This window comes from Betta splendens, chromosome 13 (assembly GCF_900634795.4).
Source record: "Betta splendens chromosome 13, fBetSpl5.4, whole genome shotgun sequence".
In the NCBI taxonomy this organism is placed as follows: domain Eukaryota; kingdom Metazoa; phylum Chordata; class Actinopteri; order Anabantiformes; family Osphronemidae; genus Betta; species Betta splendens.
The window spans coordinates 10,923,260-10,949,598 of record NC_040893.2 but is presented as its reverse complement, the minus strand read 5'-3'; the positions used below and the strand labels follow the sequence as shown (position 1 = coordinate 10,949,598).

At 41.1% G+C, this 26,339-nt stretch overlaps 5 protein-coding genes across 12 annotated transcripts in view; 3 read left to right on the top strand and 2 right to left on the bottom strand.

Moving 5' to 3' along the window:
* The first annotated feature begins 146 nt into the window (after positions 1-146).
* Positions 147-3,984, top strand: lamtor1 (late endosomal/lysosomal adaptor, MAPK and MTOR activator 1). Its single transcript, XM_029170336.3, has 5 exons — positions 147-397; positions 1,080-1,225; positions 1,316-1,393; positions 1,860-1,983; positions 2,274-3,984. The coding sequence occupies exons 1-5, from the start codon at positions 356-358 to the stop codon at positions 2,364-2,366; spliced, it is 483 nt and encodes a 160-aa protein (XP_029026169.1). The 5' UTR covers positions 147-355; the 3' UTR covers positions 2,367-3,984.
* On the bottom strand, positions 3,919-5,961 carry lrrc51 (leucine rich repeat containing 51). Of its 3 annotated transcripts, none has more exons than XM_029170333.3 (5): positions 5,818-5,949; positions 5,622-5,696; positions 5,177-5,382; positions 4,872-5,020; positions 3,919-4,222 (listed from the first exon to the last, which is right to left on the bottom strand). In XM_029170333.3, exons 2-5 carry the CDS (start codon positions 5,671-5,673, stop codon positions 4,087-4,089), a joined length of 543 nt encoding a protein of 180 aa, XP_029026166.1. In that variant the 5' UTR covers positions 5,674-5,696; positions 5,818-5,949; the 3' UTR covers positions 3,919-4,086. The 3 variants fall into 3 exon arrangements, with proteins under 3 accessions (XP_029026166.1, XP_029026167.1, XP_029026168.1); XM_029170334.3 differs by having other exon boundaries at positions 5,622-5,733; positions 5,818-5,946; XM_029170335.3 differs by lacking the exon at positions 5,622-5,696 and having other exon boundaries at positions 5,818-5,961.
* On the top strand, positions 5,954-18,378 carry numa1 (nuclear mitotic apparatus protein 1). 4 transcript variants are annotated; one of them, XM_029170315.3, is made up of 25 exons: positions 6,389-6,542; positions 6,805-6,867; positions 6,962-7,047; positions 7,221-7,294; positions 7,603-7,682; positions 7,758-7,832; positions 7,924-8,017; positions 8,332-8,491; positions 8,916-9,055; positions 9,145-9,256; positions 9,432-9,549; positions 9,688-9,828; positions 9,964-10,077; positions 10,157-14,818; positions 14,914-15,123; positions 15,254-15,444; positions 15,591-15,725; positions 15,883-15,985; positions 16,252-16,450; positions 16,680-16,816; positions 16,946-17,239; positions 17,360-17,458; positions 17,573-17,848; positions 17,986-18,008; positions 18,204-18,378. In XM_029170315.3, exons 2-24 carry the CDS (start codon positions 6,829-6,831, stop codon positions 18,004-18,006), a joined length of 7,560 nt encoding a protein of 2,519 aa, XP_029026148.1. In that variant the 5' UTR covers positions 6,389-6,542; positions 6,805-6,828; the 3' UTR covers positions 18,007-18,008; positions 18,204-18,378. The 4 variants fall into 4 exon arrangements, with proteins under 4 accessions (XP_040929286.1, XP_029026148.1, XP_029026149.1 ...); XM_041073352.2 differs by lacking the exons at positions 6,389-6,542; positions 17,986-18,008 and adding an exon at positions 5,954-6,046; XM_029170316.3 differs by lacking the exon at positions 17,986-18,008 and having other exon boundaries at positions 15,883-15,961.
* A 374-nt stretch (positions 18,379-18,752) lies between these two features.
* On the top strand, positions 18,753-24,954 carry nlrc3l (NLR family, CARD domain containing 3-like). 2 transcript variants are annotated; one of them, XM_029170327.3, is made up of 13 exons: positions 18,753-18,902; positions 19,029-19,093; positions 19,408-19,584; positions 19,840-19,932; positions 20,157-20,337; positions 20,451-20,598; positions 20,899-20,991; positions 21,154-21,506; positions 21,759-21,953; positions 22,486-22,661; positions 22,762-23,032; positions 23,273-23,488; positions 23,608-24,954. In XM_029170327.3, exons 2-13 carry the CDS (start codon positions 19,068-19,070, stop codon positions 23,995-23,997), a joined length of 2,319 nt encoding a protein of 772 aa, XP_029026160.1. In that variant the 5' UTR covers positions 18,753-18,902; positions 19,029-19,067; the 3' UTR covers positions 23,998-24,954. The 2 variants fall into 2 exon arrangements, with proteins under 2 accessions (XP_029026160.1, XP_055370250.1); XM_055514275.1 differs by having other exon boundaries at positions 18,761-19,093.
* Positions 24,534-26,339, bottom strand: part of LOC114867553 (uncharacterized) — a 2,334-nt gene continuing 528 nt past the window's right edge. The window contains exons 2-7 of one of the 2 annotated variants that reach the window (XM_029170330.3): positions 26,153-26,339; positions 25,933-26,059; positions 25,725-25,825; positions 25,547-25,585; positions 25,068-25,439; positions 24,534-24,976 (exon numbers count right to left, since the gene is read on the bottom strand). The exon at positions 26,153-26,339 is cut by the window's right edge and continues 47 nt beyond it. In XM_029170330.3, coding sequence (XP_029026163.1) covers positions 24,966-24,976; positions 25,068-25,439; positions 25,547-25,585; positions 25,725-25,825; positions 25,933-26,059; positions 26,153-26,339 — 837 coding nt within the window. In that variant the 3' untranslated portion in view covers positions 24,534-24,965. Of the gene's footprint in view, positions 25,440-25,546; positions 25,586-25,724; positions 25,826-25,932; positions 26,060-26,152 lie in introns of both variants that reach the window. The other variant, XM_029170329.3, reaches the window with a different exon arrangement.

Below are 26,339 nucleotides of genomic sequence, written 5' to 3'. Positions count from 1 at the left end.
ATTCGGTCAATGCGGATCAACTGGGCTTGGAATTAACTGTATTTGTAATAATGTCAAGTATACTTTCGTTCCTATTTTGAATCAATCATTAGGGTTTTTCCTCCGTCACGTGACGGAGGCCACGGCTGCCTCTGAAGTACCCGGACGTGGACGCTGTGTTGTTGCACCACAGTCGCTGTCATGTGATAGCTCGTCTGAGGAGCTCCTGGTGACCGAGGCTTCCTGCGTTCAGATGAAGCTACTATAAAAACGCGCAGGGCGAACGTTGTATGTTTGCTGGAGAGGACGAGGACGTTTGGTTTGTGACGGACAACAGGGAGGCCGGGGTTGTGTAGCTTCGCCCTCGGACGCTGCCATGGGTTGCTGTTACAGCAGCGACAACGACAACACAGACCAGGTAGTGAGCTAACGCTAGCTGGCTACGTGCTGCGATTTACACAAGGTTATCTAACGGCACAGAAGGAGGAATGCTGTGTGAATCACCACGCGCCGCACATAACATGCAGTTGGTTATTGTTTGACGATACTACTGTGCAGTGTTTTGTCTAATATTGTGTGTGAGGTGACGCCTGAAATAGCATTAGCTTGCTAGCCCTCGTATGGGGCCTTGTCCAACACAAGCTGCTGTGGAGTTAGCACGTATGTGGGAAACGACGATACGTGAGGAAAAGGCAAATAAATGTGTGAGAAGCATTTTAAAACTCACACCGGAAGCCACTGGGTTTAAAGCAGCTTATAAATTAATTTGTTACTTTCGTTACATTCGTTACCAGTGATTCTGGCTCAAACCTGTTTCGTGTGTAAGGCAGAACTTTGACTGTGTTGATGGTACAGTATGTGTTACTGTGACTGTAGAATGCACTGGTTCCTGAGCTGAATCAATAGATCTTGTTTAATGAAATGATTTACCGTTGCGAATGAAAAAAATATTGTAAATGGTCCCTTTTTTAATTAAATTATAAATTTGTAATGTATTGCTGAAACAGACAGTGATTGTTTTTGTTGTAAAACGCAGCATCACGTTTGTTGTAAAATATGATTACTGGTCATTCCAATGTGTTATTTTCTAAATCTTCCAGAGACCAGAAGAATATAAGCCGCTGATTCCTCATCCGAATCCTGTCAGCAAACCACCAAATGGGTCAGACTGGGTCACCCCCAGTGTCCCCTCAGCCCGGACTGATGAACAGGCCCTTCTTACATCCATCCTCACAAAGACGGCACAGTAAGTCACCCTTCATGCAAACATGGGTGATTCCATTTTAGCTTGCTGTAAATTCTTAATTAACTTGCTACTATTTTTTTTGTCTGACAGGAATATCATTGATGTCGCAGCAGCTGAGTCTCTCTTGATGGAGCCGCACGAGTACATGGACAAAGCTCGGCAATACAGGTTTGTGACTGAGTGGCTGCTGGTGTGGGCATATGTAAAATGTGCAGGTCAAGAGATGTCCTTTTAGAACAAGAATCTATAGGATTAATAGAAAGTATAGTCTTACTGTGGTTAGTGTTGGCTTGAAAATGAAATGGCTGATTTCCACACAAATGCACTGACCTAAAAAAAAGCCAAAGGAAGTTGATCAATCAAAAATAGGAGCAGTTCTGCTTTTTCCTCTTATTTTTTTTAACATGGTGAGATATGCTGACACCCAGTGGCAGCTGGATGATTTCTACCCGACGCAGTAGCTAAGTTTATCCTGTAATACAGTCCCAGGTTTTATGGTGCATTCCTGGAACACAGGACGTGGCCATCAGTTTGGCCGAGAGGCGTGTCCTGAACAAACTGGGTTTTAAACTTTATACTTTGTTGTAGATAGTGACAGAATCTTGATAAGCTTCTGTTTCTTGGTTTGTTCCAGTACAAAGCTAGCTGTGTTGAGCAATAGTCTGCCCCAGAAGAAAGCACTTGCTCTACCCTCCCTCACTAGTCAACCCCACCAAGTGCTTGCGAGTGACCTGGTGCCATATTCAGATGTTCAGCAGGTAATGATGTTCCTAAACATTCATGAATAAGATGTTTGTGTGTTTTTATTGCATTTGCATTGCTTCTTGTCATGTGATACCTGGGTGAATGTAACATTTATCATCACTGTTAAAAACAATATACACGAGAAGGGGGCGACCATATGTGACTTAAAATAGGTCTTAAAGGTATCTAACGCTTCCCTGGTAGTGTAGTTTTTCTCCTCCTAATATTTCTGTATTTCACACTAATAATTTTAGTTTTGCCATGTTTTTTTGCACACTCCAATATTACTCTGCTTTGTCTGCAGGTGTCCAAGATAGCAGCGTATGCTTACAGTGCAATCTCTCAGATCAAAGTGGATGCTAAAGAAGAACTGGTTGTCCAGTTTGCCATTCCCTGATTCTGCGACTCTGGCCTGCATATTGTTCCTCCCATCGTGCGCTCTCTGTGCCACTCCTGCATCCTCACCCTTCAGCCTACCATCTATTAAAGCATCTTGGTTCTTTTGATTATCATCCATGTCTCTTCTGACACAGATGTGCACTTGCATCTTGTGAATTGAGTCTAGTTAATTATGGGTCAGTGACAAATTATTATTTTTTCTTTGCCAATGGACAGTTGTCTACTGAAGACAGTGGGGTGTAAATTACGTTACATCAAAAACAAAGCCAGGTTTTGTCAGAACAAGCTGTGGACAAGTCATTGTTCTTTTTTGATCTTTTTAAACGGTTTTCATCATAAACTTATTTTGTTGTTTTCTAGCCTGTATACTAGGCAAGTAAGGGTATCTGTTCACACCAGTCAAAGGTATAAAATAGGGGATTGTTGGCACAAGCCACTGGCTATTGCTGTGTTTACTTGGTACAATTTGCGTTAGAGTGTCTGTGCCATAGTGTAGTGGAAATGATCACAGTACGACATGCACTGGGTGAGGATTCAAACAATTTAATGGGGGAAAAAAACTCCATTTAAGTAAGATGTAATGAATTGTAATTCTAAAATTCGGATATGCCTTGAAGATTTGGCAATTATGCTGTCCCTGGCTTGAAAAAAAAACATGTTTCACTACAACTTAAACATGAACCAACTGGAGTAAAAAAAAAAATACATACAGTGGATCTTGTTGATTAGTAATTTGTCATCCAGTGTGTAATGTGTTTATCCAGTTAAGATCAAACCATGACTGCTGTCCACGTCTGGGGGCCTCTGGTGGGTGAGGATGCGAACAGGAGCACGGTGCTGCTGGGTGTGCTTACTAATGTCACTGGGTGTGGGATGGATGGAGCTTTTTGGGGCGCACGTTCTTGAGTTTACAGTCATTTATTCTCTGCAGTTTTCTAGCACTGAAAGTTGGAGCTGGCAGACTCTTCAAATCAAATCCCAAAAACTTCTTTAAAAACAGCAGAGGAATACAGAGAGGAAGGGGGGTTGATGTTTGGTGGGTGCGGAGACGGATATTGTATATTCATGCCTTCATTGTACAGAATTTTCTGATATGAACATAGATGATGGATTGTATGAAGTTCCTCTTTTTGTGGCGAGTTCATTGGTCAAGAACGGCATGTAACAAATGTTTTTATGAAAAACACTTTTACGGCCTGCGTGTGTTAGCTGTTAAGCTTGATGCTGCGGAGTAATATCACTAGGTTGTTCAGAACTAACCTTTGTAGCAGTGTGGGGGAGCGTTACCAACCCATGTACCACAGCAGATTAAATGATACAAACGCTTTTTGTGATTATTTATTTGTTTTAAGCCAATATTGACTCTTTGGAGGAGAGCACGGCGAGCCTCTCTGGAGTTACTAAAGGGATGATCAGCAAGGATGTGACTTTTTCAACCCTGCAATCGATTTAAGCTTTTTGCAAAGGGTTCTTGGCATTTTTTTTCTTTTATTTGTTACCTGTGTAATACTACCTGGAATACGTTCGTTATATGTTAGGCTAGTACCAAAAAAGTTTTAAAAGTTTTATTTTGTTCTCTCTTCGGTTTAATCAATTCATTAAAAACTTAAACATAAGGTCTAGTGTCTTATTACATAAATGTAAACGTCCACATGCTCATATAATATAAAATGCTTTTTCACAGATGCATATACAGCACACTACAAAAAGACATGCAGTCACTTTAGAGTGTCCTTGATGCTTTGGCTGCGGGTGTTGCTTTGATGCCAGATTTTTGCCATGACTCGTTCCTGCTGTGTTACAGCGCTGAAGTCCATATTCTTTAACCAAGGCAGAGCTGAAATTACACGATTCCTAAAGATAAAAAAAAAAGATACTTAAAATAGTGAATGAATGTTTGAATAGTGTTCAAGATGAATACAAAAAATTATTGTTTATTTATTACTGTTTATTTAAATACTACGCTTCTAAACCTTATCTATATTGTAACTTTGCCACACATATGGACATACAGTAATATTCTGATGTGCAACAAACCAACAAGTTGAACTCACTTATGACGAACAGGTACTGTGGAATAGCCTTTGCAACAGATGCTAAAACTTCTATGGATGTTTGTGAGTGTTGCTACGCAGAGTAGTAACATGAGCCTAATCTGCATTTGGCCGTCTGTTACAGTTTCGTGGGCCAACATGCTTGCGAGGCATTTGACGCATTTGTATCTCACCCTTCCTTCTCTCTCTCAGACGTGGGGCAGTATTATGAGCTGGCTTTTCTGTGTTTTTTCTATTTTGTACGCTGCAAACTACCAACAACAGCAGATCACTGCTAAGTGCTGTGGCCACTGGGCTCAGATATGAGATATAAAATACGCCTCCTTCAACTATTTGATATTTGTATACAGTGTGTGTGTGTGTGTGTGTGTGTGTGTGTGTGTGTGTGTGTGTGTGTGTGTGTGTGTGCGCGTGTATAGAGTGAATTTACAGTTGCAGAAAGTGTCCACCTGTAAGCTTTGTTGGTTTCTATAGGATTCCCGTGCAGAGTGATGGAACGTAAATGTGGCAGCGCTCGCAGCCTTTCCACCTCTGACAGAATAAAAATGTTGTTGCCATGAAGATATAACACTCGCAGCTCATGCAGCTCACACAACACCTAAAAAAAGAATGCACAAATGTGACTAGACGCCCATACATGCAAAAGCAAACAACATAATCATCTCTAACTGCTTCAACCAACCAAAAGATTTATAGAAAAATATGTTTGCAAGAGTCAGGAAGAAAGTAAAGAAAACACACAGGGGACGCTCACATGGTCTATATGTGTGATGTTGTTGAAGGACAGGTCCAGCCATGCCAGCTGAGATGGCTCAGCCAGGAAGTGGCTAGTAGTTTTATGGAGATCCTGGATGTTGGTGATGCTGTTGTTGTTAAGACGCAGAGAGTGGCTTATGTACTTCATTGCTGAATTTCTCTTTAAAGGCCGCAGACCCTCGCTGGGTTTCTGTGTCCATGCATCTAAAAGCATCAAAATGAAAACTGTGAATACTGAGCATTTAATATGAATGTACTTCTTTTGTTTGTGTTTCCTGTTTGGAATTCCTTTCTCGGCTAAACTGTATTATTAGTGTACCAGAAAGACAGGTATACTAATTATAAAGTGATAAAGGACAAGGAGGAAATAAAGCAAAAAAAAACAAAAAATAAATAAGGCACTGATGAAAAAGGTTGATCTTAGTACTGTTGTTGTAAAATACCTGCTAAATTGCAGATGTGTTTGAAAGATAAATCCACCGGCGCGCCATACATGTTTGCATCAAAGGTTTACTCACCTGTGAGACGACAACAGTGACGTCACTAAACACGTCGCTAACCAAAAAACAGCATAAATGTTTCATTACAGTGCAAGTACAGTTAATATGCAAAGCACGGCTTTATGATTTAGACCCTTACCCGAAATATAAGGCAACTTTAAATTAATAGTAGCGTTGACTATCATAAGTAAATCGTGTCTATTTAGCTAGCCAGCCAACCAAACAATTAGAGTGAGCGGCCTGTTTAATGCCACAACAGCCGGTTGCCAGGAAACGAACGATTATGGGGCTTGTAGTTAAACCAGATTGCAACCTCCAGTCCTTCATGGACATTTTGGTTAAGTAACTTGTCGTCATAATGGACGCAGGTAAAACTTTAACACTTAACGTTAATTTATTAGTTTAAAAAAAACTTATGTATGCGTACTTGTAGCTTGTCTTAATCATTAACAGTGTAACCTAATTTTATTGAAAGTGGTCGCTCAACTATATTATTACCATTTTAAAAATATGCAAATAAATAAACATTAACTATTTATAAATACAAGTGCAGACAGAATGCATTTTATTTTGTTTTATTTTGTGCTGCCTTTACCGGCCTGTGTTGACACTTAGGGTCTCACACCATTTTCCGGGTTTAAAACCAATAAGCTTCGACTATTATGTCCGCTAGCTTAAACCAGCCAATCGACTCTCCCGTATTGAAAGCTCATTGGCCAGTTTAATGGCCAACCCTTTTTTTGAATTTTGTCTTGTATCGCTCTAAACAGTTTGTTAGCAGACGCTGTTTGTAGTCAGTAAAGGAGGTTAAACGTTTGAACTCAAGTGCAGATAGAAAACTGACTAACGTCGTGGCCTTTTGAGGTGAGTCTCTGGTGGATGCAAATGATGGCTTCAACAATTTATACGACTGGATTTAGCGAAACCATTATTCACTTAAATGGGCGTTGAAGTTGTGGTAGCTAGCTCGGCTTCTACTAAATACCAACATTAACTAGTATTGCCCATACTGAATTATTTGACTACTGAGCAGGATAGTTACCTGAAATTGAAGAAATGTAATAACAGGTGTAGTTTGCATACACGCTAAGCCAAATATGCTCGTGTTCCCTGTTTACACGTCCAGGTTGAAGATAAATGATCAGCCAACATGACGCTCAACTTGGGTGTTAGGGCTCTTCTCGGCTGGGTAAGTTGATGGTAATGTAGTTCAAAAGGTTTATGAATAAACAGGCTATTTAAAAAACTGTTGTTATTTATCCAACTTATCAAACTCTTTACAGGTAAACAGCTTAAAACTGGCCAACCAAGAACTAACTATTGACGATTTACGTGATGGATTGGTCATATTTAAAGTTGTTTGTATGCTGTAAGTAGAACAATATGAACAATATGAAGTGTTTCATCAGTGTAAACATGGCATGGTCAATAATTACTTACAGGGTCCTGCACCTGGACAATTACAGGATTGTCATATTGTGAAAACTGTATTGTGAAATGAAACCTTCATTTTGACTCTGTTTTACCTTTTTGTTGTCCCAGTAAAAAAGGACCCAGTCCTTATTTGACTTCTTCCACCGATGATCCATTGAAACTCATTGCAGATTTCTTGCAAAGTAAGTTTTTTTTTGGCACATTAAGAAATGAATTTTAAGTCTGTTATCAAGTGTGACCTTAGTACAGCCTACATGCTGTAATAAATACAATGATACTATTTAATACTATAGGCTGCATTTCCTAACGTCAGTATAGTAGCTCAGTTAATTCCTTGGTTGAACCCTCTGTTTTCTCAGATATCTTCTGGTTTAATATTGCAAATGTTTTGCACCATACTCTGCTTGACTGTTAGGTACTGATTCAATGAAGACTTGGTCTAACACTACTCAGTCATCCATTGGTTTAAACAATCTTTTGCGTTTTTTAGAGGATTGCAGATTTCGTGGAGCATCATTATGTTGGAACAACATGACAGATGACACCAGTCTAACTATAGAAATTGCAAAGGTAAAATGCAAATAGAAATAGTGAAACTATAAAAGTCACAGACATATTCTAACTTGGTGTTCATAATCTCGCCAGGTGCTCCTGTTGCTTGTGTACCATGACATGATGAACGAACGCTGTACCCTTCATTTGTTAGATTCTGACACAGAGGTAACAAGAACAGTTTTTAATATTTGCTGTCGGTCACAGAGGTACTTCCTATTTTACTCATGTTGTGCTGTTCTTTCTTCTCTTTCTTTAGCAAGAGATAGCAAACTTGACCAGTCGCTTTGTGATGGAGAGCGAGGGCTCTGTTAATCTCAGTCATGGACTTGATGCATATTTGGCAAGGAGATGTAAGTTATTCATGATGTCACTTTCCAGGGGTGTCAAACTCGGGCACCTTTTTGTTTTTGGTATTTCAGTCTCTCTGCCCCAGGTCCTACTGATTACCTCGATCAGGTGTGTTCAGTCAATCAAGAGCTGGATGAGCCACTTGACACACCTGTTCAAGGTAATCAGCAGAGAGTTGGAAAACCAGCAGGGACACAGGACCTTGAGGACCACAGTTTGACACATGCTCTTTGGACTCTGCGTCACATACAATCACATGAAATAAAACCTGTTTTAGATTGAACTTTTTAGACTTTTCAATTTTTCCAATTTTCAGATTTGCCTGTCTGTCGTGAAATATTGGATCGAACAACAACCACCCCATCCTCAACTGTGTCAACTATCTCTTCAGTCTCAGATGATGAGTCCCCCATCTTTCGTCGAACACACAAAATTATGTTTATGGAGATGCAAACTGTGGCCTCGTCCTCAGTCAGGTCTGAATGATTGATCATGAATTGAAATTTACATAACATAAAGCTTATTATGTTCCATTCACTCCTCCAAATATCATGAAATTGATTATAAAAAGAAAATAAATATAAATTATTTTATATTTTATTAAAAAGTGTTAACTCGTAGTTTAAGAACAGATGATCTGGTCATTTACGCAACAATATAATATCAGAATTCTGTTAGTTGAACGTTTGCACAAGCTGAGCTTTACTTTAAAACTGCTCTTTTTTTAAATACAGTATTTGTACATTGTCACATGTGAAAGAACATCACACTGTACAATGCACACATCCCCTCCTACATTTGTAGTAAATGTGCTGTACACTCATTTACGCATGCAAGTCTCTGATGTTTTATAGCTTTCAGCATAATTCTTGCCTAATGTGTCTGTTCTGGTTTCCACAGCAAGTCCCCTCTGCAGGACATTATGAACACACCCAAATTTCAGTTGAGGAAGATGCAGAGACAGATGATCAAGGAGCGAGACTACAGAGACAGCTTGGAAAGGGAGCTGGCCAGCAAGATCACACTTATTACACAAAGAGGTATGGAAAGGGCACCGGCCACCACATGTTCCCCTTTTTAGGTAACTAAATTTGTTTTCTAAAAATGTGTTCACTTTTTTTATCTTCAGAGTCGCTGATTAATCAGCTTCAGTACCACCTGGACAAGATGAAAGAAGAGCAGAATAATCAGGAACAGGTTACCAGGGAACAAATCAACGAGCTGGAGATGAAGAATGACACGTAAGTTATACAATTAAAAAAAAAAACATATTTGACTTTAAAGTGTCACTTAATTTGACACTAAAACAAACTGACATTTAATAATCAACTGTAATGTCAAATGCAAGGATATCTTTAATTTATACCAAAACCTACAAACTAAAGAAACCTCTGTGTAAACTGACTCTTTCCTCAGGTTACATGTGCGCCTTAATGAGATGCTGAAGCAAAATAAAGACCTCAAGAATACTTCTTTATTAATGGAGCGGAAAGTAGACGACCTTACGGATGAGAATGGTGTTCTCTCCTCCCAGGTAATGGGGTGTAATTATTTCCTTTTTTACTAAGATTTCCAATCCTATAAACTGCAATTATGAGTCACATGAGCCGTCTACAAGCTGGGATGCTTTTTACTTCATTCTGTAGTTGATTTAAATTCTTGCTTTTTTTAGGTGAGAGCTGTGTGTTCGCAGCTTGCTACCTTTGAGGCAGAAGTTAGCCGACTGACAGAAATCCAAGCATCGGCTCAGGAGGAGTGGACAAGCAAAACAAGCCACCTGCAGTTTGAACTTCACCAAGCTACTGCTCAAAAGGTGTGTCCGTAAAACCGAAGCTTCACAGCTACCTCTTTTGGTTTGCCTTTGTCTGGTAATTCAATACTAATCAGATTTCACTTTACACTTTGTGATACATTGTCATGTTACCAAATATGTTCTCAATTTTTTTAGGAGCTCTTGACAGAACAAATCCAAATCCTTCAGGGAAAGATTTCCTGTTTGGAGGATGAAATAATTAGGGTCACAAAGGAAGAAGTGGGAGAGAATATGGGACCTGTAATGGAGGTAAAGTTTATAATTTAGTGTTCAAAACTGATATTGGATAACACTGATGATTACTAATGGTCTTCTTTTAAATTGCCAGAGGGAAATGTTTGAGACTAAAATCAACAATTTGAGGAATGAACTGGAGAGCACGTTTAGCTCCCTGAAAAAGGCCGAGCTGGAGGTTGAGGCCAAATCACAAAAGCTGGCAGATTATCAACAGGAAATCAGCCAACAGAAAGAGCTGCTGGAGCAACAGAAGTCGGAGGCTGAAGAAATTATTCAAGCAAAGGATGAAATCTTGGACAAGATTCAAAAGGAGATGTCTGAACAGAGAGCACGCCTCCAGCAGGAGATCGAGGATCTTAAGCTTCAACTCGAGAAAGTTGAGCAGCAGAGAACGGAGCAGACGACCAGACTGCAGCAGCATGTTGCTGTTTGTGAACAGGAAATCCAGAAACTAAAGGATTTAAAAAAAGAAAAGGAAGATCTTCTAAACCAGACTGAAGAAAAAGTGAAAGATCTTGAGACAAGGTTATGTGCTGCAGGTTCCTGCTTGGCTGATAGAGACCAACAAATTAACACTCTTATGGAAGAAGTTGACAGTCTTACGGATGAAACTAAAAGAAACAAAGATGAAATCAAAGCTAAAGAGGAAATGCTTGCCAGTTTACAACTGCAGAAATTGAATGAGCAAAAAATTCTTCATGATAAAATCCAGACTTTAGCAGTTCAAGTGGATGTGCTTGGCTCGTCTCTCAAACAGGCAGAGCAACAAATTCTAATTGAGCAAGAACTTTTAGCCAAAACCCAACAAGAGAATGTCCAACAAACGGAGTCACTACAGCTAAGGATTGCAAGCTGTGAAGAGGAGATTCAGAGGCTTCAAGCACAGATCCAAACCAAAAATGAGCAGCTTGTCAAGCTACAGACTGAAAGTGCTCTGCAGACTGAAATCATGGAGCGAGGGATTAATGACTTAAAAAGTAATTTAGAAAGTCTGAATGACTCCCTCACACAAGCTAAGGAACACGCTGAGGCTCAGCAGGTACTGCTTAACAACCAGCAACAGGAGAGTGCTCATCAGAAAGAGCTGCTGCAACAGCAGCTGTCTGCCTCTGAGGAGCAGGTTCACAGCATGAAGGAGGAGATCCAGACAAAAGAGGAAGAAATGAACAGGCTAAAAGATCAAAAGGTACAGGAGGCAGAACTACTAAATAATGAGATCCAAGACTTGAAGAAGCAGGTTGAGTGTCTCTGCTCTTCACTGAAGTCTGCTGAGGAGACTTTAAAAACCAAGGAACATGTGTTTGCGGAGCAGCAGATACAGAACAGTCAGCAGATGGAGCTACTGCAGGCTCAGATGGTAGCCTCTCATGATGAAGTGAAGAGGCTAAATGCAGAGATTAATGCTAGGGAGGAACAGCTGGTTCAGCTGAAGTCTGAGACGTCTACACACTCGCAGCAGCTTCAGGAGGAAATTGACCATCTAACTAAACAAATGCAAATCATGAGCAGTTCTCTTCAGGAGGCAAAAGACCAAGTTCAGGCTAAAGATGATTTGTTGGCCAAGCAGCAGCAGGACAGCACTCTGCAGATTGAGGCTCTTAAGGAACACAGTGCTGCTCTGGAGGAGAAGATCAATCAGCTGCAGGAGGAAGTCCAAACCAAAGAAAGTGAAGCTGCTCAGCTCAAGGTTGAAAGCAGCAAAGAGTCAGAAGTTCTACAGAATGAGATCCAAGCTCTGAAAGGTCAAGTCTTGGGTCTGAGTGAGTCACTGAAAACTGCAACAGAGCAGGTCCAGGCTAAAGAGGAAGAACTGGCTCAGAAAAACCTAGAGCTTTCTCAGGAGAAGGAGACCTTCAAGTTCAAGATTTCAGCCTCTGAAGAGGAGATGGGAGGACTTAAAGAGCAGATTCAGATTAAAGAGGAGCAACTAGTCTCACTAAAACATGACAGCTCTGCACATTCTGACAAGCTACAACAAGAGATCAGCGCTCTAACAAAGGAACTAGATGAGATGAGCTCTTCTCTTACAAAGGCTGAGGAAAGGATTCAGATGCATCTTGTTACCATTAACAACCAGGAACAGGAGAGTGCTAATCAGAAAGAGCTCCTGCAACAACAACTGTCTGCCTCTGAGGAGCAGGTCCAGAGCATGAAGGAGGAGATCCAGACAAAAGAGGAAGAAGTAAACAGACTGAAATATCAGAGTTCACAGGAGGCAGAACTATTAAATAACGAGATCCAAGACTTGAAGAAGCAGGTTGACCGTCTCTGCTCTTCACTGAAGTCTGCTGAGGAGACTTTACAAACCAAGGAACATGTATTTGCAGAGCAGCAGATACAGAACAGTCAGCAGATGGAGCTACTGCAGGCTCAGATGGTAGCATCTCATGATGAAGTGAAGAGGCTAAATGCAGAGATTAATGCTAGGGAGGAACAGCTGGTTCAGCTGAAGTCTGAGACGTCTACACACTCGCAGCAGCTTCAGGAGGAAATTGACCATCTAACTAAACAAATGCAAATCATGAGCAGTTCTCTTCAGGAGGCAAAAGACCAAGTTCAGGCTAAAGATGATTTGTTGGCCAAGCAGCAGCAGGACAGCACTCTGCAGATTGAGGCTCTTAAGGAACACAGTGCTGCTCTGGAGGAGAAGATCAATCAGCTGCAGGAGGAAGTCCAAACCAAAGAAAGTGAAGCTGCTCAGCTCAAGGTTGAAAGCAGCAAAGAGTCAGAAGTTCTACAGAATGAGATCCAAGCTCTGAAAAATCAAATGCTGGGTCTGAGTGAGTCACTGAAAACTGCAACAGAGCAGGTCCAGGCTAAAGAGGAAGAACTGGCTCAGAAAAACCTAGAGCTTTCTCAGGAGAAGGAGACTTTCAAAATGAAGATTTCAGCCTCTGACGAGGAGATGGGAGGACTTAAAGAGCAGATCCGGATTAAAGAGGAGCAACTAGTCTCACTAAAACATGACAGCTCTGCACATTCTGACAAGCTACAACACGAGATCAGCGCTCTAACAAAGGAACTAGATGAGATGAGCTCTTCTCTTACAAAGGCTGAGGAAACGATTCAGATGCATCTTGTTACCATTAACAACCAGGAGCAGGAGAGTGCTAATCAGAAAGAGCTCCTGCAACAACAACTGTCTGCCTCTGAGGAGCAGGTTCACAGCATGAAGGAGGAGATCCAGACAAAAGAGGAAGAAATGAACAGGCTAAAAGATCAAAAGGTACAGGAGGCAGAACTACTAAATAATGAGATCCAAGACTTGAAGAAGCAGGTTGAGTGTCTCTGTTCTTCACTGAAGTCTGCTGAGGAGACTTTACAAACCAAGGAACATGTGTTTGCGGAGCAGCAGATACAGAACAGTCAGCAGATGGAGCTACTGCAGGCTCAGATGGTAGCATCTCATGATGAAGTGAAGAGGCTAAATGCAGAGATTAATGCTAGGGAGGAACAGCTGGTTCAGCTGAAGTCTGAGACGTCTACACACTCGCAGCAGCTTCAGGAGGAAATTGACCATCTAACTAAACAAATGCAAACCATAAGCAGTTCTCTTCAGGAGGCAAAAGACCAAGTTCGGGCTAAAGATGATTTGTTGGCCAAGCAGCAGCAGGACAGCACTCTGCAGATTGAGGCTCTTAAGGAACACAGTGCTGCTCTGGAGGAGAAGATCAATCAGCTGAAAGAGGAAGTCCAAACCAAAGAAAGTGAAGCTGCTCAGCTCAAGGTTGAAAGCAGCAAAGAGTCAGAAGTTCTACAGAATGAGATCCAAGCTCTGAAAAATCAAATGCTGGGTCTGAGTGAGTCACTGAAAACTGCAACAGAGCAGGTCCAGGCTAAAGAGGAAGAACTGGCTCAGAAAAACCTAGAGCTTTCTCAGGAGAAGGAGACCTTCAAGTTCAAGATGTCAGCCTCTGAAGAGGAGATGGGAGGACTTAAAGAGCAGATCCGGATTAAAGAGGAGCAACTAGTCTCACTAAAACATGACAGCTCTGCACTTGAGGTTTCACTGAGAAAGGCAGTGGAGGAAATGCAATCTAAGGATGAGCTGTTGGTGCAAAAGCAGCAGGAGAATGCTCACCTGGTGAAGTCACACCATAGTTTGGAGGAGAGAGTCAAACAAGTGGATATTCTACAGAAACAGATCTACACCTACAAGGAGGAGATTCAAAAGCTAAATGAATCTGTCCTTAAGAAGGAGAAGCTCCTACGGGCTCAGGAGAAGCTTCAAGAGCAGGTGGAATCCATTTCTCAGCAACTCCATGCCAAGGAGCAGATGTTACTTGAAGCTAAACAGGAATGTGCACAGCAGGTGAACATTCTCCAGCAGCAGCTTTGCTCCGTGAACGCGGAACTGAGTCAACACAAAGAATCTGCAGCCCTCAGGCTAAAAGAAGTTACAGAGGAGCTGCAGGTTGTCACTTTAAAGGAAAAGGAGACTCTTGTCGAAAAAGAAATACTTCTGGCGAAGACAGTCCAGACAGAAAAGGCTGTAAACACTTTGGAGAAACGAGTCGAAGTTATGACCGTAGAGGCTGAGAAACTCACTCAAGCAAAGCAGTCTTTAGAGAGAGAGACCGCAGCCTCCCGTAAGCTGGAATCTGTCCTACAGCAGGAGCTGGAAATGCTCAAAAAGGAGAACGAGAAACTCTTGCAGGAGAGAGAAACGGTAGAAGAAAGCAAGGCCCTGATGAGAGACCTGCAGGATCAGCTCTCTGAGAAGTCAGGGGCCGTAGAACACTACAAGGCGCAGGTGCGTGGGATCCTTTCCTTTCAGCTTGCGTTGCCATGTTGTTGCACTCGTATGGACTTCATGCATGTATGTGTTTAACTATTATGTTGCTCTAGATGGAGAACGCGGCTAATCACTACAAAAGCAAGAAGCAGCTTCTCCAGAAAAGCGAGGAGGAGGTGGCCAATCTGAGGCATTTGATGGACATCAAAGAGCAGGAACTGAAAAGCACCGCACTGGAAAACAAGCGGCTTCAGTTGGATTTGGACCAGGTGCAAAGCAGCGAGAAGAAACTTCTGAAAACCGTGGCCAGTTTGGAGGCACAGGTTGGTATTTTAGAGAGATATGACATATTCTTCAGATCAGACAAAAAAAGCTTAATTCTTACAATTCTGGTGTTTGATGGCACACTTTCCCACTCTATTACACTGATTTCCATCACTGCTTGATCTTCAGCTGGCTTACGCAGATCGTAACCTGCGGGCACAAAATAAGATCTACGGAAACGAAGGCCGAACCGCAGACTCGAGCTACTTGAAGGTTCCCACTGCGTATTCAAGCACTGACGTGAGAGAACCCGTGAGGAGAACGTTGAGCTCCGACAGCCTGGACCACAGCTCCCTGGACGACTCTCTAAACAGCACCAGGTAACGTTGGCGATCACAAAACGAAAATCTTACGCAAAATAGTACTGCACACATAATACAACAGTAAACTTTGGATTTTATGCTGTTCTCTAGTTACCCTGTATAAATGGAACCATCCCATCGGATATGTCGCCTTTTCTTTGCAGGAAGCTGTCAGCGCCTGAAGAGTCCAGCACGCCGCTGGTTCGTAGCTCGGAGCGTCTGGCCAAACGCCGCGCTCTGCAGGCCGAGTCCCTGGAAACCTTGTACTTCACACCTATAAACGCCAAGCAAGTCAGCAGGTATGTGGTGGGGATGAAGGGTGAACGCTCCCCCTGGACCTTGTACTAGTTTTACCATATCGCATTTCAAGTTTTCAAACGCTGTAGTTTCACATGCAGCCAATGTTACGTTTGTATCCGCTGTTATTGAGAGATTCTTCTGCTGTTGACTGTCCAGGGCCAGTACACATCACAAAGAACTGGATTCAGAACGGAAAAATCCAACATCATCCGTCAAACGACGAAGGACGACGCAGGTTATAAACATCACTTTGACCAAGGTGGAGGGAACTGAGCACGACATTACTATTCATGTTTACAAAAACATATTATTCACAGTGGTTTATTTTTTTTTTCTCCAAGCTAAATTATACAAATTAAGTTTTAGAACAGTTTGTTTAGTTATTCAACACTTTATTTTAACAGTTTACTAGTACAATTTAACTTAAACGTTATTATTATTTCCTGAACTTTGTGCAGCAAAATAAAAGTCACAAGTCTTCAGGATTATTGTAGTTGTAAGTGATTGTCAAACTCTGATTTGTAGAAAACTCCAGGCTGTGGTGAAGAAGATGAGACTTTCTATAGTCTGGCTTCAGCCCGCTCCCAACCAAACCTTTCAAGTGCCCACTCGGCACGGCCGGTGTCTATGGAGCTGTTTGAAACACCTGCCAAAAGGACCGCTGGGGCCAGCGACCAGCTTCTCGGTCTTCCAGGGTTGAGACGGAGCACAATTCATTCACAGAGTAAGTGTAGTTCTTGTAGTCTCGATGACCCCCCCCCCCCCCCCCCCCCCCCATCTGTTCTGCTATACAGCAAGAAAGTATGCAATTGTACAATAATTGGGTTACTTGCTTTGTATATTTTCCAAGGGGCAGCTCTCAGCTCTTATTACTTGCACCATTCTCATTGACAAGAGCTCATTTCTTTTTTTGGAAGGTGTGTAATCTATGTTCTATATCTTTTTATGTTCAGCCACTAGTACATTCTGTGTGAAGGCAGAGAATGAGCCGGAAAGTGGACCTGACGATTGGATGAGAATTGCTGAGCTCCAGGCCAGAAACAAGGCCTGCCTTCCTCACTTGAAGAGCAGCTACCCCATCGAGTGTGAGGTGAGCAGAGAGGGCATGTGGGGTTTAACCCTACATCGACCTTTGTGAACAGATTTAAATCCATAACGTTATGATGCTTCACCAACTTGTGTGACACTGGATTTATACTGTATCTGTTTATTTCTTTAGACTGGCCGTAATGGTGCATTCATCTTCACGGACGAAGAGCTTCGTACAGGAGATCCATCTGACACGATCCGTCGGGTGTCCATGATGCCCGGCCAACTGCAAGACTCGCTGGTTTCCCATCGACAGTCGCTCATGTTGGGACAGACGGGTGTCGCAGCCAACACTCGTTCCCACCGTCTGTCTTTGATGCCTGGTCAACTGTCATCAAAAGCTCCCAGCTCTGCTCAGCTGAGAAGCCCGATTGGGACAAAGCGGACTTCATCTGTGTTGTCTGTAAATCACACTTCGCCTGAGGTTTGTATGGATGAATGTGCACAGCAGTATTCTTTATGTCATGTGTAATTTGGCTGTAAATGCAACCATTTAAATCACCGTCTATTTAATTTTTCAACCTGTTTAATCTACATATGACAGAAAAAGGTGAAGGCCAGCTGCTTCCCCCGGCCCCTGACTCCCAAAAACAAAAATGTGATCAGTGGGTCCACTTCTCATCTTCACCCTGTTCTCAGTCCAGTGAGTGTAATATATGCTGGTTTGCCGATACAACCACCTCAAATTTACTAATTTCATATGCAGTTACACATTCACTGTGCTTCAATAACAGTTTACCTTGTACTTTTCTCTTAGGCTGAACGCCGCCAGTCTATGATGTTCAGTATTGACAACACCCCCAAGAAAAACAACTACCTAAAGAAAGGGCTGAACAAATTACGCAGCTCCACCAGGAAATCACCTGGCAAAGTTTCAAAGAAGTCCCCCGCTCAGACAACTTCATGCAAGTCCCAGGAAAACATGTTTTCTCACCCTGGACAAGGAAGAACAGGGAGAGGCAGGAACTTTAAATCTCCACAACCTACCAGCAGACCGGCAAAGTCTCCTGGACTGACGTCTAGTGCTCGCAAGGTAAATGTGTACACACACACACACACACACAGAACCCATTTAGTTTTCAGAGGCTACTTAAACATTGCTGTACATATTTTAATGTGTATAAACAGTTGCATAGTTATACATACTTATCATAACTTACCACTTTTCAGGACATTGCTGGAGCCCTTTAAAGGTTAATAATGCTTTTCATTTTTGTTTGAGGGCTCTTTAAGCTGTTTGTCGGTCTTCACCCTTCATATTTGAATAAAATCACTGGGTGTCCACTTTCTCCTAATAAACACAGACAACATTCAGTTCTAGCTTTTACTATTTTTAGGTGGTTGTGTTCAAATGTTCTGCCTGAGATTTTTTTATTTTTATTCCACAGATAATGCGAAGGATGAATGTGTGATGACAATCATTCCTAAATCGAAGTACAGATCTTCTACTAGTCTATTTTACTACTTTGTCCTTAAGGACTTTTCTCAACGTTGGTTGTCTTAATCTGCCCTTCTTTCATTTGTATAATATTTACATATTTGAATAAAATACTTTAAATACCACTTTAGTGATTCTTTCTCTTTTTTTGGCTTTCTTGTTTTTCTGCGACATTCTCTGGTTGTGTAACACGCTCCGAATGAGCCCAGTTCGACTTGTTCCACCAAAGCAGCAGGGCGACAGTTGATAGTTTAGTTTCTCTGACGTGAACAGGAAGCAACCCGCGAACACCATCAGAGTAAAAGCAGAACTGCATTACACTCGTCATACCGTGTGAAGAAATTGTCTATAGCGTAGGTAGACTAAAGTATTGTCTAGGAAGACTCTTTGGATGCATATGTTCAGTTGTTGTTTTATTCACCAGGTTACGTGTGTAATTACCTCTTAACAGGTTTAGGCTTTTATTTTGACGTCGAGGTTTGTCGGGATGTTTCCTGTGCTGTTTGCGGAAATAAACTGCGAAACCGAAAGTTAGATGACGCCGATAGAAGTTAAAAATGGAGGGTTGGAGACATAGCTTTTAATTTATGGTTATCTTAAGCAGTTGTTTACTGAATATGCTCATTCGGTAAACCATAGTCAAAGACAGGTAAACCGCTCGTGTTATGTTTACAGTAGGTTTTACAGTAAGCTTACAGTAACGAGCTACTAACGTGTCGCTAGCACCGTGTGTCTGTCATTCTGATACGAAAGCTGCGTCTTTGTGGGTTCGTAGAGTTCTGCTGCTGTGAGAGAGCGTGTTATACACGGAGACATGGACGCAGACTCCGAGGTAGAAAGGTGGGTGTTTTTGTTCTGTCCCTAACTCGACTTAGCTGCGACTTAGTCTTAGCTTGAGGGAAACAGTGAATCAAGTCCTGTGTAGTAAAGTCTAACTTACAGATTACTTAGTGTTTGGAAGATAAAGTACCCTGCTGTCAATACATCAGACAGCGGACACTTGTTTTGATAATGGTTGGTTCCATGCAGGAATGAAGTGAAGTGAATGAATGCAGGAACATGATGTCTTGTGTTAGTCTGTTCAAGCAAATGAGCTGAATTCATGTCTTTATTTTCCTCTCACCTATAGTATAACACATTTTTCCTCCTATTAGGATCTTTAGGCATGAGAGTGAAGATGAGGAAGAGGAGAAGAAGAAGCACATGAGGCCTCCTTCTAGTTATGGTTCAATGAAGAGCGAAAGTGACATGGAGACGGAGGAGGAGGAGGGAGGCGTTAGAGAACAGATCCCTGTAGCATTACCTGAACCAGCGTCTCATGACGGGACGGGGTACGGTTTCAAAGTTTAAGTGGTTTTGTTCTTATTCTCACCATGGCCTGGTTTCCAGCCACTGTAACCTAAGGTTGCTTAACAACACAACATCATTCAAACTAAGCAACTGTCCATATAACATCTGAAATGAGCTTTTAAATATATATACATATACTGTATATCCTGAATTTTAACAGATCAATATTATCATTAAGTAATTATTAATCAGACGTCAAAGTGCTTTTAAGCTAACTCCTTTTTTATGGCGGCCAGGATACATATGAATCGATCTGCTTCTCCAGAGACGCTCTACACCATAACAACGCAGCAAACCAAACCACCAGGAGCTGCTGTCTTTGATACCAGGTGATTTTTGTCGTTGATGTTCTTCAGGTTCATGTTACAATGATGAAAGTAAAACCTTCTGCACTTTTTAGTATATGTAGAAGTATTTAATAGCTTCCAAATTTGTCAAGAGCATTATTTTGAGAGTTGGATGGAGTAATGTGAGAGTGATGTTTTATGTGTGATTTTTGCTTGAGCTTGTGCAGCTTCTACTTGTAACAATAGGCGTTTCCATTGATGTGCAGATCAGAAGACCTGGACATCTATCCAGAAGAAGAGGAAGAGGAAGAGGATCTAGATGAATTATTGATAACTAATTCCCCAGAACCACCTGAGCCTGTAGAACCAGATGACTATATGCAGACTGATGAAAATGGTCAGCCAGGAAGATTACACCCCGAACAGGACCTGCCCCATATATTCAAGGTTAATCACGAACATGCTCATTGGTTTAATCTTGGTAACCACAAAGTGCTAATCTTGTTACGTCACATAACAAAATATCAAGAGTAAACTTTTAAATTCTTACTGGTTTGCAGAGTATCCAGAGTATTCTGACAGACCTCACCAAGGAGGAGCTTTTCAAATTTAAGATGTGGTTTTACCAGTGGGAACCAGGCATCACGCTGCAGCAAGTAATGGATGGAGACCTTCTTGATTTTGTGGACAAGATCCTGGAAGTACTTGGCAAGTAAACCCAGAGGTTTTGTGTAGATATAAACATACTTATGCAAACGTTGAATTCTGCGTGTTGTCCAGTCAACACGCTTCTTTTAACTTTGTATAATGTGCTGCTATTACATCACCAATAAAGCAGTTCACTATCATTTTGCCCTAAATACATAAATATATAAAGTAGGGGTAGTTTGCTTCAGAATACTAATCTCCCAACATCAAGGTTAGAACAGCTGCATACATTTAGGTGTTGTTGCAATAACAGCTAGGACCACTAACTGTAACTGTTGGTGTTAAATATGTATTCTGCAGAGCAGGATCGTGCTCTGATGCATACGATAAGCACGTTAGAAAATGTCAACAAGAAAGAAGAGGCAGAGAAACTACAGAATGGTTGCCAGAGATGTAAGTGAACATCTGAACAATTTTAACTAAGCTGAATGTTGGTTTGGAAAATGTCTGTGTTATTTTATAAAAGAGAGATAAATTAACTTGTTTGAAACTTGTACTAGTTTTATTTTAGGTGTTGTCCTAATGCGGCAGTGTGTGTGATTTCTCTTCCACTAGTGCTGATGCGATATCATCTGAAGCAGTATTTCATCAGAAAATATCAAGTCATCCGAGAAGGGGTCGTTCGAGCTGGAAGGCAAAATCTTTTGGAGACAGTCTTTGTTGAGCCCAATATTTCCACCTGTCCTTACGGAGGAGTTGACCCGTCGCACGAGTTCAGACAGGAATGTCCAACGCCCCTCCAGGTCCCCGGTGCCGACACCTACGTTGGTGTCAATAATCTGTTCAGACTAAAGAAGGACGACGGCAGCCTGGTGAGAACAGTGGTGACCACCGGCATTCCAGGAATAGGCCGGTCTGTGGTTGTGGGGAAGTTTTGTCTGGATTGGGCAGAGCTGAAAGCCAATAGGGTGAGTTTTAACAGAACGATCCATTTTCAGTTATTAAGTTTTTATAAACATTGTGTGTTTAGACCAACAGAGTTAGAAACCTAAATTGTCAATGTTTCAAAGCATAGTTTACTTAACTTCAGCTATAGCAGGTATTGAAAATGTACTTTTAAACTGCATTACACTAGATGATGTTTTACACAAGGTTTTATAGTTTGTACTTGTATGGTCTTGTTAAATGATTTTGTCATTTAATATCTGTGTTTTGTTCAGGATCTGCAGTTTGTCATCAGACTTTCATTTCAAGCGTTCTGGACCCTGCGAAGCAAACCTCCGATGTCCATCATGGAAGTGATCGAGTATTATCAACCTGAGTGCAAAGATATGAAGTACCTGGAGGAAGAGGACTGTAAATTCCTCATCGTAATGGACTCATTCGATTGTTACCAAGATGCACTGGATTGGGAGGTAACAACCAGACTTTAGAGGCGTTCACATGCAAAGCACAATCATTATACAAACTTAAATATGGGTCTTTATATAGTATTGCACACTGTGTAAGCATTTTATTAATATTATTATTACTTCTGCATTTTCTTGATAGTTATTACACAAATGACTTCTGAGCTGGGCTTAGTTTGTATGCCAAGTTCAATCACCCACAGTCACAAATTATTCATTACTCATATTTTACAGTCTGTTGAAATATGAGCTGTTTTATTGCCACTGACTCTAAGTGGAATCATAAAATTTTGTAGAATAAAACTCAGTCAGGAATAGCTAACAATTTGTAAATGCAGAAAAATACTGAAGCTGTGGAAAAAAATAATTGATATCCTACCTGATCAAAGCACTCAGATGTTTCATTCACTATAAAGATAAGGTACATTTCCCGTTAGTTAATGTGTATAACCCAAAAGATGCTTTTTATAGTTAAAACCCAATATGTTTTTGCTTAATGCTCATTCCTGCTTTGTTTCCCTTTGCTTTCCTTCTGCAGAAAGCTCCAGTAATAAACGATAATAACACTAAAGCAGACACTAGCACGCTGATCGTAAACATCATCCGAGGCACAGTGCTGCGTGGAGCCCGGGTCTGGATCCTGGGGAGGGCGGCAGCGGTCTCACAAATCCCATCTCAGTTCATAGACAAGGTCACAGAAATTCAGGGCTTCAGGTACGTGTCGAGTGTGTGGGTTTGGTTTCTGCTTATTCTTAGTTTGACTAATCTTGACTATCTTCTTATTAGTTTATTTCTTTCATGTTCCCTCTTTCAGTAGCGAGATGGTTGACGACTACATAACCAGACGCTACGATGCTGAGTTAGCACAGGATATCAAGACCCATTACAAGCGTCTGCCATCACTCCAAATACTTGCTCGCAATCCCTTTGTCTGCTGGATGGTGGCCACAGTCTTCGAGCGCTGCTATCGTTATGTAGACTATGGGAATGTCCCGCCGAGGCTGACGCCGTTCTACGTCAACATAGTGATCGTTCAGACTAATCGCAAGCTGGAGTTCTACTATGACAAGAATGAAAATGACCTGGTAACGTCAGTCAGTCTCTGGCTTTTTGTTGTTCATTCTCTAAGTGGCTGAAAAAGGTGCTGATTGCCTATTTTATATATGTTATCACTGCTTTGCCAACTGTTAGTCGTGTTTTTCAATTAAGCTATTTTAACCTGAATTCGTTTTTCATTCTCCCATTTATAACCCAGGCTGTTAATCACTAAAATAATTACACTTAACTATAGTTACAGTGTACTGTTATTTTTTTCCTACATTCAGAACTGGTCTGACGAGGACAAAAACCTCCTGATAAAGATGGGGAAGATGGCGTTTAAGATGCTGGAGAGAAATGTTGGTGTGTTCTATGAAGACGATGTGAAGGAGCAAGGTCTGAAGTTGACAGAAGTGACCATTCTGTCTGGTCTGTGTACTGAGCTTCCTGCTTCAGCCTCAGAGAAAAGGAGGACGTTCTGCTTCTTACACTTCTCCTTGCAGGTACAAATATTTGACAGTACTCGCCTCAATATTTAACAATGGCCGCTATGTTGTAATGTGTTGAAAAATATGGCTGGAGTTTATCACTATTAAAAAGGGACTATGCTTGTTTCTTCCAGGAATTCATGGCCGCCTTGTACGTCTTCACCATGTTTCGTACAGAGGGTAAGAACGTCCTGGACTCTGGGGGGTTGCAAATGCCCAAGTTCCTCACATCCAAGAATCAGTCCAAGTCAGGTTTGACAGGCGTCATCCAGTGTGCCCTGACACGAACCTTCAAATCGGCGCTGGGCTACTACGACCTGTTCCTACGCTTCCTGTGTGGCATGCTTTCCACAGACTGCCATGACGATCAGCTGCGTGGGTACCTGTACCGCCAAAACGCCCCCAAGGTGGGCGGGCTGGACGAGGCGCAGCGGCTGCTGGAGCAGACCATAGAGAAAGCTCCGGCAGATAGAGTGGCCAACCTAAAGGAGTGCCTCAGAGAGATGATCCAGGTAGATGAGTGAGTCACCATCACTACCGGAGGAGAAGCACTGTCACAGCGGTCTCAAGATGAGATAGAAAAATGATGTGGAGAACACAGAGCTGAACTGTTTAAATCCATGGCATTTTGGGTTTGATGACTATTAGGTCTTATATGTTTGATTTTACTTTATTTAAGTATAAAAGGGTTTGTCTGTAATGTGTAACAGGCCAAATAAAATGTATTCTATGCATTTAGCTGCACTGGGCGTAAGGTAGTACAACATTACGGCTGCCATGTCTTAAGTTAGCACTAATTGAAATGCATCCTGACGTGGATGTGCCTCTGCTCAACTACATATGTGATACATAATAAAACTCCTCATATATATATATATATTTTTTTTAATGTTTTTTTTAATTTAGGGGATGTAATGTAACAAGAATTAGAAGATGTGAAACACTTAACAGATGTTATCTCTGCATTCAAACATTTCTGCAGATGTTTCTTTAGGAATATGAAATAAATCTGTTACTTCTATGTAATAGTGAGAGTAAAATCATTCTTTCTCATTAGTCAGGTATAAAACTACATTAAACTCTGAAGACTTAAGAAATAAAAATATTTCAGAGTAAAGAAAATTAAATGTCTTCAGTGCAATGTGAATCAGTGGGTTGTGTGGGAAACATCAGTGCTGTGTACATACTAAGCTCCTCTAATAGCTTAAATGTCTTTTTATGGAAAATGAGCTTTCAGATTCTGACAAAAAAGACAACAAAGAATTATATTTTGTTTTTGCCAAGATGTTGTTTACATTTGTAAGATTCTCAAATGAGTATTTTTTTTGGTGCTTATGTTGTGAGTAAACACAATAGTTTATTATATTTATAGTATAACTGATGGTTTAACACATCTGTATGTTACTTTCAATGCCCTGGTGAAAATCAAGAATATTAAAAAAAAGTCACAAAAAGAAGAATAAAAATGAGAATTGTCCGGACTTCACAGTCTTTATGTAGAATCTGGTAGAATAAAGACAAAGGTGATCAGTATTTCTTTACTGTCAAGAAAAATGATGAAAAATCTGACTGAGGCTTCATTTAAACATCTTACCTTGGCAGATAAAAGGTAACTCTTTAAAACAGTCGTCATCAAGCAGTTTAATTGTTTGTGTCTCGTTCACCCAGATTATCTTCCCACAGTATTTGTTAGTGGAGGATGGAGGAGAGCTGCTGCTCCACTGAGACGTGTTAACTTCTCCTCCTGTAATCCACCTCCAGGTGGTGTCGAAGCCAAAGATGGGGCGTTCCAGACCGACCCACACCCCGTTCTGTGTGACTGTCTCATTTTGTAGTAGATTTGTTACGTCATCCTCCACCGTGCCATCAGTGATCTCAACCAGAGTGTAATTCTGTGTGCCACAGAACCTAAGAGCATAAAACCAGCTTCTGCTGTCATTGTAAAAATAGAGTCCTGTGTCGTAATCTAAAACAAAAAGAAATGACATTAAGTTCTGTTGCACCACACACAAACTGGATGTCGTGTCCAGTCCTCAGTTATCAATTTGGCAATTCATTAATCTGTTGACCCACCAGAATTGTTAAAGGGGGTGATTAAATCCGCCAACGAGGCTACCAAAATGCAGAAAACAGATCAGAATCAGGATATGGATCAATATTACAAATCAGTGCATTTTACATTTTTTGCATTTGCTTTCAGTCCATGTTTGTTTTTGCAGACTTTCATTTAATTTACATTACAATCATTTACCATCTGTGCAGTAGTTCTTTTGAAAGTACCCTGAGAAGATATTTCCATCGATGTTTATATCCTTTAAATCAATTGATGCCATCAGGAAACAATCTTTGCTTCTGCAAAAACAGTTTAGTTGAATCAGATGAAAAGTGATGTTGTGGGTCTGTAAAGAGTCAATCTGCTGACAAAGATGCTAGTGTATATTTGTGTAGCAGACGTTCACCTTTTGTTGAAAGTGAAGAAATGACAGCTCTGATTCTTCAGACATGCGTTTGCACAGTATTGCTTGTCAACATTTATTTTGCATTCGGGGTTTTTTGAGAATTCCACACCATAAACATATAAACAACCTGATAAATGAATAGCAGTAGAGATTTTGGTAGTTCAGTGTAAATTACTTATTTTAATTTTCTACACAAGCACATACAAATATGTATGCTCACCTTTTAGTACCTGTACCTCCAGACGACAGTAAAGGTTTGAGCCTTTACAGCAGTAGGTGCCAGATGTGTTCAATGTCAGTATGTCTTTGGATTGAACAGACTCCCAGCTCTTACAGCCCGTCTTTTTTGAGCATTGCAAGTTCTGCAGACTATTCAGTAAACTTTCTTTGATTTGCTCCAGCGAAGT